Source organism: Rutidosis leptorrhynchoides, chromosome 2, assembly GCF_046630445.1.
Source record: "Rutidosis leptorrhynchoides isolate AG116_Rl617_1_P2 chromosome 2, CSIRO_AGI_Rlap_v1, whole genome shotgun sequence".
Classification (NCBI taxonomy): domain Eukaryota; kingdom Viridiplantae; phylum Streptophyta; class Magnoliopsida; order Asterales; family Asteraceae; genus Rutidosis; species Rutidosis leptorrhynchoides.
The window spans coordinates 411,681,589-411,693,495 of NC_092334.1; the positions used below are offsets into that span (position 1 = coordinate 411,681,589).

The 11,907-nt window shown below is 33.3% G+C and overlaps 1 protein-coding gene across 2 annotated transcripts; it reads left to right on the top strand.

Moving 5' to 3' along the window:
• The first annotated feature begins 6,320 nt into the window (after nt 1-6,320).
• LOC139892296 (protein CHLORORESPIRATORY REDUCTION 42, chloroplastic) lies at nt 6,321-10,672 on the top strand. 2 transcript variants are annotated; one of them, XM_071875353.1, is made up of 3 exons: nt 6,321-6,523; nt 8,122-8,339; nt 10,398-10,672. In XM_071875353.1, exons 1-3 carry the CDS (start codon nt 6,407-6,409, stop codon nt 10,504-10,506), a joined length of 444 nt encoding a protein of 147 aa, XP_071731454.1. In that variant the 5' UTR covers nt 6,321-6,406; the 3' UTR covers nt 10,507-10,672. The 2 variants fall into 2 exon arrangements, with proteins under 2 accessions (XP_071731454.1, XP_071731455.1); XM_071875354.1 differs by having other exon boundaries at nt 6,322-6,523; nt 8,125-8,339.
• Nucleotides 10,673-11,907: the final 1,235 nt, after the last annotated feature.

Below are 11,907 nucleotides of genomic sequence, written 5' to 3' on the forward strand. Positions count from 1 at the left end.
GTAGGTGCATCCTACACGATTTCCTGTACTGCTAGATCCAAGGTTATTATTGGTATGTAGCGCAGCCTGTACTGCGGCTATGTTTGAAGCTAGAAAAGTACGGAATTCCTCTTCATTCATATTCACGGTGTGTCGAGTAGTCGGTGCCATTTCCTTCAAAATAGTTAAATGGAACAAGTTAATCATACAGAATATTAAGAGTAGTTAATAGTATTTCGTAGCATAATATGAACTCATTTATAAAAGCTTTTTCTTCATATTAGCGTTTTATAAGTTTAAATTCGGGTAGTACCTACCCGTTAAGTTCATACTTAGTAGCTAATATACAATTCAACTACTACAATTCTATATGAAAAACTGATTATAATAATATTTCACGTTCAAACTTTTATACAATATTTTACAAACTTACAATACCGCTTATTTTACATAAAGCATGAAATATAGCACACAATAACTTTGATACAAGATAGTTGTGAAGACAATTCTAGCTAGTACACAAGTCGTTCAGCAAAGGCAATAAAGACACGTAATTCATACGTCCAGAAACAAGTCATGCATTCTGGTTTTACTAGGACTACTTCCCATCCTTGGTCTTGTGCAACATAACCGTTATGGCCGTTGATAAGACAGCGTGTTGTAACGTCATCAAAGGGACGAGGGTTACGTAATGTCCAACAGTCCCGTAATAATCTAAAAACCTCATTTCTTACCCCAATTACCGACTCCGTCACTTGTGGAAACGTTTTGTTTAATAGTTGTAGCCCGATGTTCTTGTTCTCACTTTGGTGAGAAGCGAACATTACTAATCCGTAAGCATAACATGCTTCTTTATGTTGCATGTTAGCCGCTTTTTCTAAATCACGAAGTCCAATATTCGGATATATTGAGTCAAAATAATTTCTTAACCCGTTGCGTAAAATAGCATTTGGGTTCCCCGCAATATATGCGTCAAAGTAAACACATCGTAACTTATGGGTTTCCCAATGTGATATCCCCCATCTTTCAAACGAAAGTCTCTTATAAACCAAGACATTCTTGGAACGTTCTTCGAATGTCTTACAAACTGATCTCGCCTTAAATAGTTGTGCCGAAGAATTCTGGCCGACTCTAGACAAGATTTCATCAATCATGTCTCCGGGTAGGTCTCTTAAAATATTGGGTTGTCTATCCATTTTGTGTTTTTAAACTGTAAAATAGACAAGAGTTAGATTCATAAAAAAATACTTATTAATACAAGCAATTTTTACATATATCATAAAGCATAAGAACACTATATTACATATATTACACCATACGAATACAACTATCTTATTCCGACTCGCTCGTTTCTTCTTCTTCGGTTTTGGTTCGTTTTGCCAAGTTTCTAGGGATATATGATGTTCCCCTAATACGAGCCGTCGTTGTCCACATTGGTTTAGAAAAACCTGGTGGTTTAGAGGTTCCCGGGTCATTGTTACAACTTAAGGACTTCGGGGGTTGACGATACATATAAAGTTCATCGGGGTTGGAATTAGATTTCTCTATTTTTATGCCCTTTCCCTTATTATTTTCTTTTGCCTTTTTAAATTCAGTTGGGGTAATTTCTATAACATCATCGGAATTCTCGTCGGAATCCGATTCATCGGAGAATTGGTAATCCTCCCAATATTTTGCTTCCTTGGCGGAAACACCATTGACCATAATTAACTTTGGTCGGTTGGTTGAGGATTTTCTTTTACTTAACCGTTTTATTATTTCCCCCACCAGTTCTATTTCTTCATCCGGTTCCGATTCTTCTTCCGGTTCCGATTCTTCTTCCGGTTCCGACTCTTCTTCCGGTTCCTCTTCGGGAACTTGTGAATCAGTCCACAAATCATTCCAATTTACATTTGACTCTTCATTATTATTAGGTGAGTCAATGGGACTTGTTCTAGAGGTAGACATCTATCACATAATATCAAACACGTTAAGAGATTAATATATCACATAATATTCATATGTTAAAAATATATAGTTTCCAACAAAAATGTTAAGCAATCATTTTTAAAGAAAACACGGTCGAAGTCCAGACTCACTAATGCATCCTAACAAACTCGATAAGACACACTAATGCAAATTTTCTGGTTCTCTAAGACCAACGCTCGGATACCAACTGAAATGTCCCGTTCTTATTGATTAAAAACGTTCCATATTAATTGATTTCGTTGCGAGGTTTTGACCTCTATATGAGACGTTTTTCAAAGACTGCATTCATTTTAAAACAAACCATAACCTTTATTTCATCAATAAAGGTTTAAAAAGATTTACGTAGATTATCAAATAACGATAATCTAAAATATCCTGTTTACACACGACCATTACATAATGGTTTACAATACAAATATGTTACAACAAAATAAGTTTCTTGAATGCAGTTTTTACATAATATCATACAAGCATGGACTCCAAATCTCGTCCTTATTTAAGTATGCGACAGCGGAAGCTCTTAATATTCACCTGAGAATAAACATGCTTTAAACGTCAACAAAAATGTTGGTGAGTTATAGGTTTAACCTATATATATCAAATCGTAACAATAGACCACAAGATTTCATATTTCAATACACATCCCATACATAGAGATAAAAATCATTCATATGGTGAACACCTGGTAACCGACAATAACAAGATGCATATATAAGAATATCCCCATCATTCCGGGACACCCTTCGGATATGATATAAATTTCGAAGTACTAAAGCATCCGGTACTTTGGATGGGGTTTGTTAGGCCCAATAGATCTATCTTTAGGATTCGCGTCAATTAGGGTGTCTGTTCCCTAATTCTTAGATTACCAGACTTAATAAAAAGGGGCATATTCGATTTCGATAATTCAACCATAGAATGTAGTTTCACGTACTTGTGTCTATTTTGTAAATCATTTATAAAACCTGCATGTATTCTCATCCCAAAAATATTAGATTTTAAAAGTGGGACTATAACTCACTTTCACAGATTTTTACTTCGTCGGAAAGTAAGACTTGGCCACTGTTGATTCACGAACCTATAACAATATATACATATATATTAAAGTATGTTCAAAATATATTTACAACACTTTTAATATATTTTGATGTTTTAAGTTTATTAAGTCAGCTGTCCTCGTTAGTAACCTATAACTAGTTGTCCACAGTTAGATGTACAGAAATAAATCGATAAATATTATCTTGAATCAATCCACGACCCAGTGTATACGTATCTCAGTATTGATCATAACTCAAACTATATATATTTTGGAATCAACCTCAACCCTGTATAGCTAACTCCAACATTCACATATAGAGTGTCTATGGTTGTTCCGAAATATATATAGATGTGTCGACATGATAGGTCGAAACATTGTATACGTGTCTATGGTATCTCAAGATTACATAATATACAATACAAGTTGATTAAGTTATGGTTGGAAAAGATTTGTTACCAATTTTCACGTAGCTAAAATGAGAAAAATTATCCAATCTTGTTTTACCCATAACTTCTTCATTTTAAATCCGTTTTGAGTGAATCAAATTGCTATGGTTTCATATTGAACTCCATTTTATGAATCTAAACAGAAAAAGTATAGGTTTATAGTCGGAAAAATAAGTTACAAGTCATTTTTGTAAAGATAGTCATTTCAGTCGAAAGAACGACGTCTAGATGACCATTTTAGAAAACATACTTCCACTTTGAGTTTAACCATAATTTTTGGATATAGTTTCATGTTCATAATAAAAATCATTTTCTCAGAATAACAACTTTTAAATCAAAGTTTATCATAGTTTTTAATTAACTAACCCAAAACAGCCCGCGGTGTTACTACGACGGCGTAAATCCGGTTTTACGGTGTTTTTCGTGTTTCCAGGTTTTAAATCATTAAGTTAGCATATCATATAGATATAGAACATGTGTTTAGTTGATTTTAAAAGTCAAGTTAGAAGGATTAACTTTTGTTTGCGAACAAGTTTAGAATTAACTAAACTATGTTCTAGTGATTACAAGTTTAAACCTTCGAATAAGATAGCTTTATATGTATGAATCGAATGATGTTATGAACATCATTACTACCTTAATTTCCTTGGATAAACCTACTGGAAAAGAGAAAAATGGATCTAGCTTCAATGGATCCTTGGATGGCTCGAAGTTCTTGAAGCAGAATCATGACACGAAAACAAGTTCAAGTAAGATCATCACTTGAAATAAGATTGTTATAGTTATAGAAATTGAACCAAAGTTTGAATATGATTATTACCTTGTATTAGAATGATAACCTACTGTAAGAAACAAAGATTTCTTGAGGTTGGATGATCACCTTACAAGATTGGAAGTGAGCTAGCAAACTTGAAAGTATTCTTGATTTTATGAAACTAGAACTTTTGGAATTTATGAAGAACACTTAGAACTTGAAGATAGAACTTGAGAGAGATCAATTAGATGAAGAAAATTGAAGAATGAAAGTGTTTGTAGGTGTTTTTGGTCGTTGGTGTATGGATTAGATATAAAGGATATGTAATTTTGTTTTCATGTAAATAAGTCATGAATGATTACTCATATTTTTGTAATTTTATGAGATATTTCATGCTAGTTGCCAAATGATGGTTCCCACATGTGTTAGGTGACTCACATGGGCTGCTAAGAGCTGATCATTGGAGTGTATATACCAATAGTACATACATCTAAAAGCTGTGTATTGTACGAGTACGAATACGGGTGCATACGAGTAGAATTGTTGATGAAACTGAACGAGGATGTAATTGTAAGCATTTTTGTTAAGTAGAAGTATTTTGATAAGTGTATTGAAGTCTTTCAAAAGTGTATAAATACATATTAAAACACTACATGTATATACATTTTAACTGAGTCGTTAAGTCATCGTTAGTCGTTACATGTAAGTGTTGTTTTGAAACCTTTAGGTTAACGATCTTGTTAAATGTTGTTAACCCAATGTTTATAATATCAAATGAGATTTTAAATTATTATATTATCATGATATTATCATGTATGAATATCTCTTAATATGATATATATACATTAAATGTCTTTACAACGATAATCGTTACATATATGTCTCGTTTAAAAATCATTAAGTTAGTAGTCTTGTTTTTACATATGTAGTTCATTGTTAATATACTTTATGATATGTTTTCTTATCATAGTATCATGTTAACTATATATATATATCCATATATATGTCATCATATAGTTTTTACAAGTTTTAACGTTCGTGAATCACCGATCAACTTGGGTGGTCAATTGTCTATATGAAACATATTTCAATTAATCAAGTCTTAACAAGTTTGATTGCTTAACATGTTGGAAACATTTAATCATGTAAATATCAATCTCAATTAATATATATAAACATGGAAAAGTTCGGGTCACTACAAATGGTACACCTTAAATGGTTACCATACATGTCTATTTATAGTATAAAATATTACTATGCAAGAAATATAATAATAATAAAATTAACATCCAATCTAGATATTTTATAACACAATCTAGATATTTTATAACAATGATATAAATGTGAATAAGTCTTTATTTTTATGTCATGGGCTAGTTAAATAAGTGGGCTTATGTTCAACTGTTTGTTTTGTATTTCTGCAGTCAGTTTATTATTAAGATTGAATCGTAGGGTTTGTTATATAGTCTTCATCTGTTTTAGGAAAACATTGGTGAATGTGGTAGTTTGATACTGTCGTGTACTTGGCTATTTATGTGGCCTATTCTGTTAATGAATGAAGAAACATCTAGTGCAATTTTGCCAATATTGCTATATTACCTTGTGAATCTAACAAGCATGACAAATTCTTGATCTTTAGGTTCATTTACAGGGATAAAACTATTAAAAGTGGACGTTTATTGGAAGTATGATTTTTCTTTAAGCATATATTTTATTAACTAAATAACCATTGTATACATGATTAGGTCCAAAAAGAGGCCATATTTTTTAGAAGAAAGTAGAAATAATTAAGATAAAACTAGTTAGGATCAAACTTCTCTGGTTGACAAATTATTATTGGAAGTGTGTAAGGCTAAGGAGTCAATAATGTACATCCAAAGTATTCCATAATCTAGTTGGACTGGAAGGCCCGCTTATAAATAAGTCAAAAAGTTTGTTTTATCGTAATTTGGTTGGGCCAAAAAGCCTAGTAATAACATGAGGATACAATCAGGCATCTTACGTTAATACCATGTAGTGTAGATTTTTCTTCTTAAGCCCAACAAAGTAATTCTTTAAGTGTTAGATATAGAATTTAGCAAAAGACGAAGGACTCAAAAGCAAAATATAACCCGAAGTTCAGCTAACCGCTCAAGTTCCTCCATTATGCCCCAAAAATCATATCCCCAACAGAAATAGCGAAAAACCTTGTAACACAATAAATCAATTTTAGTAAAATAAATGGCATCTCCTCTTCACAATTCACTTACAAATACTCTATTTTCACCTTACTCTACTGCCCAAAAACGTCTTCCTTTCAACAACATCTCCTCAATTTCATTTTCCAACATCAAAAAGGTGATCATTATTGAATTACTCTGTTAAATTTTGTTTGCTTAATATTATATTCATAATTGATTGTGTTGAATTGATTGCAATTGATGAAATGTTTGTCCCTCTACCTGCAATCACACTTTACAACAAGGCTCTTTTTTTCCATAATTATTAGATTTTTATTTTATTTTATTTTGAGTTATGATTATGATATGGTATAGTTTATAGTTATTTGTTGCCAAGCATATCCAAAATATGTCTGTAAATTTAACCAATTAGTTTGATGATAATTTACTTATTATTGATGTTTAAAGTGTTGAAGTTGGAGATTGTGGTGTAAACATTTTGAAGTTGCATGCTGTTAGTAATAATTAGTAATAACTTCATTATTTGGTCTTGGAAAAAATTGCCTAATAGTTAAAGATTTGTGTATTTCTATTTTAATAACTAACATAATTACATAAATATATACAATATAACTGTAGATAGAAGAGATGCTGAAAACGTAGGGCCCGAGCAACGTATAATTTTGGTGTAAGCAGGGGCAGAGTTTAGAGTAACCTAAAGGGTATCCACCCCACCTGGATTTAACGGATAAAATTTTTATACTAAAAAATAAGGTTTTTATTAGTGTTTACCCCCGCTGAAAATGAAAAATTTATTAAATTTTCGCATCCGCCCCATCCGTCTTTGAGTTCAAGTTCCGCAACTGGGTGTAAGCTCTATTGGTATGGTGTCTGGGGAGTACGGGTATGCTAAAAAGTATAGTGGTACATTTTCTGGGTCATATTCATTTGGATTCAGCCATATACATTTACTATAGGTTTTCTATGTTAAAGAATCAAAGATGATATTAATGGAAGAATCTTTTGTATAATGTGGTTGCATTCTTGAACTCGATCAGGAGTCAGGACGTGTTTGATACTTAGTATATTTTGGTAGAATTCGAATTAATGATGTTTTAGCATGGCATTTGGATAGTTTTTGAGACTTTATGAGCTTTTTTTTCTTAATTATCAACGATCAGCTATTGGTTTATAACAAATCGTCGCATTTGACTCATTTGACCCAAAACTGACCTGATAACCCAAATTGACAAGGCAATATGTTGACATAAACGGGTTACTTGGGCCGTGTCCAGTTTAGCAGGTTACACGATGGATTGAGTTACTCAACCAACTTACTAATCATGCTGTTTTCGGGTTTACTAATTTACCGACCAAACCGAACCCACCAACCTGGCCCAACCCAAATTGCCACACGTAGTATAGCCATTGCCGACTAACAGATGGGGCTAATTATGCTTAAGGTTAGTGAACATTCATGTCCTAAGTTATTCGTTTTCTTGTCATTCTAGTATTCTGCATCAGTGTCTACATTTTCATTTTAACACTTGTACAATGATAAAATTTTGTTTCTTTAACTTGAAGATCTTAATCAATGTTGTGTAAGATTCATGCTATCTTGTCATAAGAATCTAGAAGGAAATATTTGGTACTGTAGTAAACTCTTTTTATGTTAAAGAAGTTTTGATATATAGCTGAGTGCATAACTTAACTTGAGCAAGTACCTGATAGTTTTATTTTTAATATGTTCTATATATATATATTTTTTTTAATTAGCAGACGGGCATCCGATATAATAAGAGTTTTGTTAGTAGAGTTGTGTCTGAATCAAAAGAGCCACCAGTTGACACCGGGCTCACACCAAAAACATCTATTTCACTGCAAATAGGGTCACCGGTTATCATAGTCGAAGCTCCTCAGATGTTGAAAACTGCAGCTTCTGTTCCTTGTCTCAGAGTTAATTCTGGTTTAGTCAAAGCCGGTGATGTTGGCAGGTACAATCTCTTTTTATTCGAAAAAGGATTTTACCAAATAAAAATTTACCAAATAAGTACAATCTCCTCAGATTTTACCAAATAAGTATATAGATCGCTTTTAGCAATTTGTCATAGTTTAATTGTTACATATAGTATGATTTCTTGGATGTGTTTGGATAGTTTAGGACTTTAGGTTAAATTGAGTACTTTTTTGATGGTTTAGTTGTAAGGTTCTCACTATTCGGGTTACCCGGGAGGGCGAGTAATCCAACCTCATACTCTACTGTACGCAGCTGCAACCCATCAGGAATACTCCATGGCTGTTTCTATTAGGAGATAATAGGGGTATAAATATTACAGAATGGTCCTATATTTGGTTATCAGATCATATGGGATCATATGGCTGTAATACATCCTTAATCTATGCTATACAATAGTTTCTAAAATTAAAATATTCTGTCATAATCGTGTTAGTGTTTGCATGGTCCCGTACGAGGTACTTTAAACGACAACCTACACTCTCCTGCCATGGAACATGTTTGCATCATTGCATGGTACGTTGGGGAGCTGAGTTTGAGAAGGAGTACAATGGGTATTAGACTGTTGGGCCGTGGGGGATGAAAGACCCGTTTGGGTAGAAAAGAGTCCATTGGATGTTGGGCCGAAGGGGATGTAGTATTAGATGGGGGGTGTTGTTGTGTTGGAATGGATTGGGCCGTAGAGGGAGAGTGATGTTGGGCCGGAGATGGTGTCTGATGGGCCGAGGGTTGGTATTGTTAGTTTGGACTAGTAGGTGTTGGTGTGGACAATGAATCTGAGTGAGGTGAATTGTGAGATAAATGATTTTGTAAGTAGTTTTATTATGTAGAAATGAATAAGAGGATCAGTAGTCATGGTAGATGCAAATGGAAATTTGGTTTCATCAAATATTACATGACGAGAGGTGATTATTTTTTGTTTTTTTTTGTTTTCAGATCATAACATGTGTAACCACTGTGAAAGGATAAGTATCCTAAGAAAACGCGAGTTGTTGATCTAGGTTGTAGTTTGTTTATGGTGGTGTATGGGAGTAGGGGATAGCATAAGCACCCTAAGGTGCGGAGATGGCTATATTTGGGTTGGCGTTGGTAGAGAATATGTGGTGATTTATTGTTGAAAAGTTTACTTGGTAAAATATTATGTAAGTAGCGATTGCTAAAGCATGATGCCAAAAATGGGACGGGACGGATGAGTAATCTAGAAGAGTACGGACGATGTTATTAATGCACGTATTTTTCGTTCGGCTCGGCCGTTTTGTGAAAATGTATGAGGGCATGAAAAGCGAAAGCCATCCCGTGTTGTTGACAAAAAGAAAGAAAAGATGAGTTGTTATACTCTCGTCCATTGTCTGAAAAGATTTGATATTAGTAGAGAATTGAGTTAGTATAAAATTATTAAGAGGAAGGAAGGTATTAAAGACTTGAGATTTTTGACCTAATGGAAAGGTCCATAAAAAATTCGAGAAATCATCCAAGAATAAAACATAGTATCGGTGACCTGCAAAAGATGTTATTGGTATGGTCCACACATCGCTATGCATAATATGAAAAGGGGAAACCGTAAGTGAGGTAATATTAGGAGACAATTCTTCGCCTTTTCTCATTGATACATACGGGTATAAATATTACAGAATGGTCCTATGTTTGATTAGCAGATCATATGGCTGTACATTTGACTTGCCACAAATACATCCTTAATCTATGCCTATACAATTCTATAATTAAAATATTCTGTCATCATTTCAGTTAGTGTCTAATAGTTTCCAACCCTCCCTTGACCACCGCAAGATTCGAACCTGAGACCTCATGCAATGATGTTAGGCCCCCAACCACTTGGCTACCTTGGGATGGTTAAATAATAAAAAGGAAAAAAAATGTTACGACTGCATGATGTACAATGTTAAAATAATACGATTGCACCACACTGCTGTTACACGTGCATTGTAATCCTTATGTTACAAACGAAAGATGTACCAATATAAAAAGAAAAATACATTCAGCGAACATTTTATTTTGATTTAGACCGCTGTATGTGCAGGATTATGTCAAGAAAGCCCAAGGATGTGTGGGCAGTTCGTTTGATGGTTGGTACTTATCTCATAGATGGAAAGTACTTCAAGCCTTTACAGTTGGATGAAGATAACTAATTTTGTACAAATACATACCCCCTTTATACTTTATATTATTAACTATTATATTAATTAATATTACTGTTCTATTATACGGAGTAGGATTCTTAATCCGTCATTAACTTGCCAAAAGTGTTGTACATCGCGATTATATATTAACTTTAAAGTGACAATTATTAAATTGTATTACACTTTTATGCTTGTTAATGACAACCCTGATAGTTGTCATTAGAAAAAATCATATATTTTATAATAAACATTTGCCTTTTATATATTTTTTTAACGGTGGCCAGGAGTCACTGACGGAGGGTCGAACGTGATGTCAACACCCATCCAGGGGTGCATTTGTATTTTATATGACAATCATACAGCTTGCAGTATTATGACTGATACTGCATGTAATATAAAAGCAGATTATCTTTATGTATCATAATCCTTACAAGTGTCTTTATGTAATTATTAAAACCAATAGCACTAGACTTGTTTAAAGTATGTGATGTCCAAATCCTCAAAAGCAAGCACATGGAGTTGGACCCATCCTAGATTATCTTGTTCCATTTCCATTTCCATTTCCATTTCCATCTAATCTTATAAGAGAAACAAAATACTTTCTTTGATTCTGATTTATATAATAAAAGGATTTACATAAATCAGATTCACATTTGGGTTAAGTACACAATTGTACCATACTACATGCGGAATTCTAGTGTGTGTATCAAACTTTCTAATCTTGTTACTTGTATGTAATTTTTTGGCATTCCTTGTATGGACGCCGTGTGGTAGTTTATATAGATGACATCCAAGTCAAATTACATATAAATAACAACAATCGAAAGTTTGAAGGAGTTGGCGTGGTGGTAGTGACCTTACTTCTCACGTGGGAGGTCAGGGGCTAGACTTTCACTCGCTTCCTTCTTGTTACCTGTTCATTTCATGAGCCTTTATGACGACCCTCATTTTTCCATTTATGTTTCTACTATTTTACTGTTTAGAATTTTTGTGCTCGTAAACTATATTTGACAACGTCGATTAAATAGTAATTTTTGATCAACATTCTCTGTCAAATTAAAGTTTATGCATTATGTGATATTTTATATATAAACAATATGTAATACCTTATATGTGACATTTATAAATCAAACTAATTATCATATTAAATATTAGACAACACTTATGAATAGTATCAGAGGCATTTTCGTCCTTTCACCTTTTTTTTTACCTCTTTTCCCATCTTTTTAAAATTTTCTAAAAAAATCCCACACTATTTCCAAAAATTAAAATCGACCCCCCACACAGGGGTAAAGTGCCAAACACCTATTTTCATAAAAAAATCTTAAATAAACTCCACCCAAATATTTAACGGGTTGTATCTTCTCGCTCGCAACGAGTTAAATTTTTCCGGCACCATCGTTAAACTCG

What these genes read in the sequence shown, in the direction of transcription:
- LOC139892296 (XM_071875353.1), top strand. Translation starts at nt 6,407, where the DNA reads ATGGCATCTCCTCTTCACAATTCACTTACAAATACTCTATTTTCACCT. An exon ending in CATTTTCCAACATCAAAAAG is followed by an intron (nt 6,524 to 8,121) that starts GTGATCATTATT and finishes TTTTTTAATTAG; the next exon opens with CAGACGGGCATCCGATATAA. An exon ending in AAAGCCGGTGATGTTGGCAG is followed by an intron (nt 8,340 to 10,397) that starts GTACAATCTCTT and finishes CTGTATGTGCAG; the next exon opens with GATTATGTCAAGAAAGCCCA.